This window comes from Miscanthus floridulus, chromosome 2 (genome assembly GCF_019320115.1).
Source record: "Miscanthus floridulus cultivar M001 chromosome 2, ASM1932011v1, whole genome shotgun sequence".
NCBI lineage: Eukaryota > Viridiplantae > Streptophyta > Magnoliopsida > Poales > Poaceae > Miscanthus > Miscanthus floridulus.
The window spans coordinates 135,066,402-135,074,648 of record NC_089581.1 but is presented as its reverse complement, the minus strand read 5'-3'; the positions used below and the strand labels follow the sequence as shown (position 1 = coordinate 135,074,648).

The window sequence follows — 8,247 nt, the reverse complement described above, 5'->3', positions numbered from 1 at the left end:
GATCTCAACCCCTCCAAACGGATTCGGTTTTAATACGGTCGGAAAATATCAGCGCCCCAGGCCTCAGCGATCGCGGGAGCCCGGGCCCCCCTCGCGCCGGCGGTCGCCGGTCATGGCCACCACCCCCGCCGAGGAACAGGCGCCTGGGCTGCCTATCACCACCCACTCCGAGGAGCCGGCGCCTGGGCTGCCTCTGCCTCCTCCCAAAGGGCTCGCCGGGGACCAGCCGCAGCCTCGGCGGCGGCGCCCGTGCGTGCTCCTCAGCTTCGCAGCCGCGCGTGACCGCTTCCTCTGGGGCCGGTTCCTCTCCGCAGGCCTGCGCCCCTTCTCCGTCCGCCTCCCTTCGCCGGCCGGCACCAGCACCGTCGTCCACCTCTGGGCGCCCCCGCGGCCCGCGCGGCGACCCGTGCTCCTCCTCCACGGCTTCGGCGCCTCGGCGACGTGGCAGTGGGCCCCGTACCTCCGCAGCCTCCTCGCGGCCGGCCTCGACCCCATCGTCCCGGACCTCCTCTTCTTCGGCGCCTCCTCGTCCACGGTCCCCGACCGGTCCGACACCTTCCAGGCCAGGACCGTGAAGGCCGCCATGGACGGCATGGGCGTGCGCCGGTTCGCCGTGGTCGGCGTCAGCTACGGCGGCTTCGTCGGGTACCGGATGGCCGCCATGTACCCGGAGGCCGTGGAACGGGTGGTCCTGGTGTCGTCGGGGGTGTGTCTGGAGGAGGGGGACCTCGCTGCGGGCCTGTTCCCCGTCGCCGACGTCGGGGAGGCGGCCGAGCTGCTCGTGCCCCGGCGGCCGGCGGAGGTGCGCCGGCTCGTCAAGCTGACCTTCGTCCGGCCACCGCCCATCATGCCCTCCTGCTTCCTCAAGGATTACATCAATGTCCGCTCCTATGATTACTCTCTTCTATTTTTTTTGTCACTTTCGTTTTCTTAATTTGGGCTCTTTCACATCTGACTTGATGAATTTGATGATGCTTCAGGTGATGGGCTCAGATCATCTTGAGGAGAAGACCGAGCTTCTACATGCTCTCATCAACGATAGGAAACTATCAGATCTTCCAAAGATAAATCAGGTAGCTTACATTTCTCTCTTTAATTGCAAGCAACTCTTGAAACCTTGGATTACTGATGGCGTTCTGTTCTTGGCCCAACTACGCATGCAGCCAACGTTGATCATTTGGGGGGAGCAGGATCAGGTTTTTCCTATGGAGCTGGCGCATAGGTTGGAGAGGTCAGTTTGGTGTTTCATTCCCTCTGATTATAAATGGCAGGGTGATGTATCAAGCAAACATTATCTATTGTTAAATTTCAATTTTTATATTCTCAGGCATCTTGGGGAGAATTCTAGATTAGTAGTCGTAAAAAACGCTGGGCATGCGGCCAATCTAGAGAAGTCCAAAGAGGTGTGCAAGAGCATCATTGATTTTTTTCAGGAACCGGCTCCGAGTGCTTCAATCGGGGGAAAGGTAGGCAATGGTTGTGATGCTTCCAATTTATTAAGAATAAATACGTTATCACAAAAATAATTATATAGATTGACCTCCTCACCATCTAGCGTAATAGTTAATAGTTATGTATCTATTTGCTTGTTAAGTTCAGAAGTTTAATTTCTGTAGTTCAATTGAACTGTTGTTCATATACAAGATCTCGTCAGTCATCAGATTTTATTAGAAACTGAAGTGCTTATTTCATAAATACTAGTTGGTTTAATTTGTAGAATCATTAACATTCCTTCTCCTATTAATTCAGGAGGTCAAGCTACAATGATGGTTGGAAATTCTGAGCTAGGACATCTTGTGCTTGGTTCGCAATTTTGCCGTTTACTTGGTTCTTGAACTGTTCTAACCTGTAATTGTAACAAAACCTTTGTAATCACACGGACCATAGAAGTCTCTTGTAAAACGTCTGAGAACTCTTCTGTGCTCAAAGAAACACACTTTTGACCTTTGAAAGAAGGCTGAGGTCCTGTTTTAATTCTTGACAAGCCAATGACAAATGCCAATGGGAAGCGGCTTCAGTTCCACCGCACCCATCTCATTGGTTTCCATGTCATTTTGATTGATTATATGAAGTTATGATCAATCTCTGAATGTGATATCAAGTATCTTAACACTTAGTTTATTTTATAATTTATATAGAGTTATATAAAAGAGAAACAAAATAGCCTTGTTACAATGGGCCATAAGGTACAGTAGGCTCGGGAGCCATGGACGATATGATCAACAAGGTCGTCCACAAGCTAGAGCTTGCCTCACGGCCGGTGACACATAGACACACACATTATTGACACATAGACAATTAGACACGCATCATTAGCATGCAAGCATCATGTCATGCTTAAACCCGTCTGGTTTATTGTTCCGACACGGCAGTTTATAGAGTCCAGACAGCAGTATGTAGTAGTCTGCACTGGCAAGCCAGAGGAGAGGGAGACGGCAGTTTACAGCGCAAAAGGCTTGCGATAGACGTCGAACATCTCCGAGCAGGACAGGTTAGGTTCCTGCAAGATGAGCCATGCATGCTTATATGAGTTGCATGTCAGGGACAACGAAGTAAAGTCAGTGCTCAGCTCATCAGTATCGCGATGGCCAGAGCCTCACCTGCACGCCGCTGAAGTTTGCGACCTTGCTGGCGGGCGCGCCGGCGCCGATAGGACCCTGCATCTGGTTGCATCCGCCGGCGTTGGTCATGATGGCTTTCATGGAGGTGAGCAGGCGGCCGTAGGTGACCCCCTGCGGCTCGCATTCCACCGCCTTGATGAAGCTGTGCGTCATGGCCCCCACCGTCGCGCAGGCCTCCGGCGTCTGCAACACAACATGGCGTGTCGCGTGTCAAACCAGTCGCAAGAGATTAGAGCGTGCGTTACGTTCATGGCGACCATAGGAATTATAGGATGATGAGTGTGCACTGACCACGCTGAACTTGGTCTTGCCGTCGCTGTAGCCGCTGATGAGCACCGCCTGGCCGCCGCTCGTGCCCTTGCAGACGCCCGACGGGGGACGGTGATCCTCCCACTGACAGTTCCCGGTCCTAGACATGTTGCAGAGGAAGGGGAGGTCGAGGACGGTGGCGCTGTGGCAGGCGTCGACGACGGCGTGGAGCTTGGCGCCGTGCACCAGCGGGCGGACGATGGTCTCGTTGATCTCATCGTCCAGGATGGGGCCCTTCTGGAACGAGTCCAGCGGGCAGATGGCCTCGTCGTACCCGTCCAGCTCGTCGCAGTCCTCGTCGGCGACCTGCGCGCCCAGCCCAGAGAAATGGAACACCAGGGAGTCGCCGCTGCTGCACCCCTGCACCAGCCATTGCATCGCCATGCGGATGTTGTCCTTGGTCGGCAGCCTGAACGGGTCCTTCTGGTCATCTGCGTGCACACACCGGAGTTGCCCCATGCATGCATCAATTAGTTTCTTGAGAGAGAAATGCACGCATGGACGAATGCATCACATCACGTATATACCAGTGAGCATGATGATGCCGTCGCTGGGGAAGGCGAAGCGCTGGCAGAGAAGCTGCCTCATGCACTTGACGTCGTTGATGGGGCCCCTCAGCTGGCCGCAGCCCCGGCGCACGCTGGCGTACGAGATGCCGACCAGGACGGCGCGCTTCTTGCCGCGGGCGCACGGGAAGGCGCCCATGGGCGCCGCCGCCGCCGGCCTCGTCAGCGCCGGCAGCGGGACTCGCGAGGACAACGACCGCCGGATGCGCGTCACGCCGCAGCATTGCGTGCACTGGACGGCGCGCTCGCCGGGGCACACAGTGAGGCACGCGCTGCAGTACTTGCACCGGATCGTCGCCGGGGTCCTGCCACCCATGTTCATGGCGAAGCTCGGAGCTTTGCTTGCGCTGCTTGGTACGCGTTGCTTGATAACTCCTCGTTTAGCTTGCCCTCAGATTCCTGCATTCCTCCCCTTTATATAGCAACTGAAAGTCCCAAACTACTGTTACCAGATGCTGCTGCCGAAGATTGTTCCTTTTTTTTTCAAAGATGCGGACATGGCGGCCCTTGTTTATGTAATTGATGATCATTAGGGTGGAGTGGGAAAAGATTTGCGTGGAAGTGATCTCCGAATGGGCAAATGATTTGAGTGGAACTGAGCATATTTTGTCCCCGAAGGATCATTTGTTATTGGGCTTTTGCTGCTGTTTTTGTTGAATAATTTATTTTCTCTAATCTGTGAAAAATTTGTGTCCGCTGGGTTTGCTTTGAGATACTTTGGCGTGGTATATAGTTGTCACAGCCACGGAAAAACATAAAATTTGAGCGATATGCTTTCACTCGAAAGGTAACTCTAGGCTCTAGCTACATGCATTCCTTTTTCTTAAAAAATATATCGTCCTCCGCTTTCTATCTTGTAAAAAGACAACAAAATGTGGTCGCAAGATTCTAGTAAACACTACGCGACTTGATTCTTGACAAAATGTCTTATAGTATTATTTTTGAAGCACAAAAGGATCCTACCGCGTATATATATTAAAATCAGAAAAGGTGTACAAACATTAAAAAAAAACATTGCACAAGGTTGTTATTTAGCCGTTGTTTAGTGGAAAATGAAATTTGAGCCTTGCCCTCTGCGTAACTGTTGACGCTAAATTTGATCAACAGGTAGAGACTAAATCGTCCGAAGCTGCATAGGCCCAGACACGCAGCGAAGATAGGTCTAAACACGGAAGCCGACAAACATGTCAATTAGACTGTTTTGATGCTTGTTGTTTGCCTGATAAACCTATGAACTGTTGGATATATTATGGACTTGGCCAATATAATATTTAATAAATTAAATAAACTACAAGGCCGGTATTAATACATGATATATATACGGTTTAATATTATACGGGGTTTTGACTAGACGTTGACTCAGTTTATATGGTTGGATATTATCTCTTTATATTAAGAAGCTGAGAAAAGGACGCTAGTATGCCACACGCGCGCGCCGCCGCCGCCGGGCGTGGCGTGGCATGGCGAAGTTTCTTCCGTTTTTATTTAGTGACAATTTGATGATGGGAGTTTCCTCTGTTACTGCCGCTGAACTTTGATGGCGAGAGCTCTCTCGTCTACTGTCTCTTGATCTCCTAATGATCCTTTTCGCTTTTCAGCCGCGAGCATATAATCCCATCTCCTCCGTCAGTCATTCTTCTTCGCTTCGTGAGACAACCACATATTCAGCTGCTCTCTGGTTCTTCCCGTCCCGGTACTTGCGCGCACAAGTCCTAGGAGAGTAGGCCTCCAAAACGCCTGCCGTCTACGAGTTCACCTGCTCGGGTGGAAGACGACAATCACGTTTTTGGGGAGTGTCACTGACGGCATGACTACTCGCTACGTCTTCTTCTTTCCGAGTGTCTTCTTGGTCTTCTTCCCGGCGCATAGCGAAGGCTCTCTGGTGATTGGCACTGCTTCTCTTCTACACTGTATGGAGCGGGACGACTACTCCGACATACTCTATGTCGACTAGTGTATCTGGCTCTGCCGTTAGGTATGTTTCCGTTGTTCACTATCCAGTAAAGTTTTCAATCAATATCTTGCTGGTTAGTATCATTTACATGCCATTCATGCTTAGATCACACAAGCACATACATGATGTCATAAACCTTTTGATTATTGCTATCTTTTGGATTAAATTATTACTGAAATTGCCTAAAATTTTAACAATCCAAAAACGTGATAGGCCATTCTCGGTAGTCGGCTTTGCGGGTATGCCGAAACCAAATGTTTTTGAGGGCACTCATTACAAGAGGTGGCGCCAGAGGTGCATTCTATGGTTGACTGCTATGCACTGCTATTTTGTCACTGAATCTAGGGCTGTTGGACCGCATACTCCTGATGAGGAGCGTGCGTTCAAACATGCTACGTTCAAGGCTGCAATTCTGAGCGTATTAGGAGACATCATAGTGGATGTATATGTGCCGCTACAAACTGGTAAAGAGATGTGGGATGCACTTGAGGCCAAATATGGGGTTTCTGATGCTGGTAGTGGGCTGTATGTCATATAGCAGTTTCATAACTACAAGATGGTTGGTGACCATTCTGTAATAGAACAAGCTCATGAGATACAAACACTAGCAAAAGAGCTCGAAATTTTTGGTTGTGTGTTGCCAGATAAGTTTGTGACAGGCTGTATTATTGCAAAGCTGCCACAGGCTTGGACAGATTTTGTTACTTCTCTGAAACATAAGAGATAGGAGTTTGGCATTGCCGATCTCATTGGCTCTTTGGATGTTGAAGAGAAGGCGAGAGCAAAGGACGTCCGTGGCAAGAAAACTATTGAGGGAGGTTCTAGTGCCTATGTGGTGCAGAAAAATCCTCAACACTCCCACAAGAAGAAAATCCAGCAAGAACTCAAACAAAAGAACACTACACCTTTTAAGAAGAACAACAAGGAAAAGGGAATTGTTTCACTTGTGGCAAGCCTGGGCATTATGCTAAGGATTGCCCGGATGGCAAGTGGAAGCCCAAAAAGAAATCTGCAAATATGATTGAGGCTGATGGAGAAACATCGGGGTATGGTAATTTATTACATACAGTTCTTTTAGTTTTTCATTCACATGATTGGTGGGTGGATACAAGGGCTAGTATTCATGTATGTGCTAATATTTTTTTTGTTTTCTTCTTATCAGGTCGGGTGGACTTCCTCCTTGTTGATGGGGAACAGGGCGCGTGTGGCTGTATATGGTGTCAGTACGGTCGATCTGAAGCTTACTTCGGGAAAGACCGTGCAGCTGAAGAACATGCAACACATCCCCTCAATAAGGAAGAATTTGATTAGTGGTTCTCTGTTATGTCGTGATGGTTATAAACTTGTGTTTGAGTCGAATAAGTGTGCACTTTCTAAGTATGGAACTTTTGTTGGCAAAGGCTATGAGAGCGGAGGCTTGTTCCGCTTGTCTTTAAATGATGCATGTGTTAATTCTGTGAACCATGTGAGCTAAGTTAATGAGACAAATGTTTGGCATTCGTGCTTATGTCATATTAATTTTGGTTGTATGACTCGCTTAGCTGGTTTAAATTTAATCCCAAAATTTAATTTGGTCAAATGTTCTAAATGCCATGTATGTATTGAATCAAAACAACCTCACAAGCCTCATAAGGCTGCTGCGGCAAGAGGCTTGGCTTTATTAGAACTAATTCATTCCGATCTGTGCGGAATGAATGGCGAGTTGACCAAAGGTGACAAAAGGTATTTTATAACATTTATAGACGATTGCACTATATTTTGCCATGTGTATTTACTAAAATCAAAAGATGAAGCGTTGCATTATTTTAAGATCTATAAAGTTGTTGTAGAAAACCAACTTGAGAAGAACATCAAACTGTTGCGAACTGATCGTGGGGGAGAATATTTCTCAAATGATTGTTCTGAGTTTTGTGCTGAGCATGTGATTATTCATGAGAGGACACCGCCTTAGTCACCACAATCTAATGGGATTGTAGAGAGAAAGAACCGCACCCTAACTGAGTTGGTTAACGCCATGTTAGAGACAGCAGAACTATCTAAGGAATGGTGGGGTGAGATGATATTAATAGCTTGTCATGTCCTGAATAGAGTGCCCACTAAAAACAAAGAAATTACACCATTCGAGGAATGAGAGAAGAAGAGATTAAATCTCTCTTACCTACGAACATAGAGTTGTTTGGCAAAGGTAAATGTGCCAATTAACAAGAAGCGAAAGGTTGGACAAAACCGTTGATTGTGTCTTTCTTGCTTATGTTATTCACAGCGTGGGTTATAGATTTTTAATAATAAATTCTGGGGTGCTTGATGTGAATGTTGGTACTATCATGGAATCTAGAGATGCAACATTTTTTGAGAATGAGTTTCCTACTATGAAGAATACACCTGGCACTTGTAATCATGAATCTATTTTGTTACCTGAAACACATGAACCGGTAATACATACTGATGTTGAAACCCTTGAAGAAAAGCTAGAGGAGGATAATAATATAGTCACTCGAAAGAGTAAGAGACGGAAGACTGCAAAGTCCTTTGGTGAAGACTCTATTATATACCTCGTGGATGATACTCCTAAGACCATAGAAGAGGCATATTCATCTCTCGATGCTGACTTATGGAAGGAAGCTATTCGGAGTGAGATGAACTCTATTATATCTAATGGAACTTGGGAGGTGGTTGATCATCCTTACAGGTGCAAACCTATAGGACGTAAATGGGTGTTTAAGAAAACGCTTAGGCCTGATGGTACTATTGAGAAGTATAAGGCGAGGCTTGTAGCAAAGGGCTATATGCGGAAAGA

At 47.9% G+C, this 8,247-nt stretch overlaps 2 protein-coding genes across 2 annotated transcripts; one reads left to right on the top strand and one right to left on the bottom strand.

Moving 5' to 3' along the window:
* Positions 1–63: 63 nt before the first annotated feature.
* LOC136539761 (uncharacterized) lies at positions 64–2,014 on the top strand. Its single transcript, XM_066531739.1, has 5 exons — positions 64–880; positions 981–1,073; positions 1,164–1,231; positions 1,328–1,466; positions 1,750–2,014. Exons 1-5 carry the CDS (start codon positions 113–115, stop codon positions 1,765–1,767), a joined length of 1,086 nt encoding a protein of 361 aa, XP_066387836.1. The 5' UTR covers positions 64–112; the 3' UTR covers positions 1,768–2,014.
* Positions 2,015–2,108: 94 nt separating this feature from the next.
* LOC136539760 (metacaspase-1-like) lies at positions 2,109–4,029 on the bottom strand. Its single transcript, XM_066531738.1, has 4 exons — positions 3,458–4,029; positions 2,913–3,361; positions 2,601–2,804; positions 2,109–2,500 (listed from the first exon to the last, which is right to left on the bottom strand). Exons 1-4 carry the CDS (start codon positions 3,816–3,818, stop codon positions 2,441–2,443), a joined length of 1,074 nt encoding a protein of 357 aa, XP_066387835.1. The 5' UTR covers positions 3,819–4,029; the 3' UTR covers positions 2,109–2,440.
* Between the last annotated feature and the right edge of the window lie 4,218 nt (positions 4,030–8,247).

Coding starts and splice junctions, on each gene's coding strand:
- LOC136539761 (XM_066531739.1), top strand. CDS start 113: ATGGCCACCACCCCCGCCGAGGAACAGGCGCCTGGGCTGCCTATCACC. Junction 881..980: donor TCCTCAAGGATTACATCAAT/GTCCGCTCCTAT, acceptor ATGATGCTTCAG/GTGATGGGCTCAGATCATCT. Junction 1,232..1,327: donor CTGGCGCATAGGTTGGAGAG/GTCAGTTTGGTG, acceptor TTATATTCTCAG/GCATCTTGGGGAGAATTCTA.
- LOC136539760 (XM_066531738.1), bottom strand. CDS start 3,818: ATGAACATGGGTGGCAGGACCCCGGCGACGATCCGGTGCAAGTACTGC. Junction 3,362..3,457: donor CGGCATCATCATGCTCACTG/GTATATACGTGA, acceptor GTGTGCACGCAG/ATGACCAGAAGGACCCGTTC. Junction 2,805..2,912: donor GCAAGACCAAGTTCAGCGTG/GTCAGTGCACAC, acceptor GTTGTGTTGCAG/ACGCCGGAGGCCTGCGCGAC.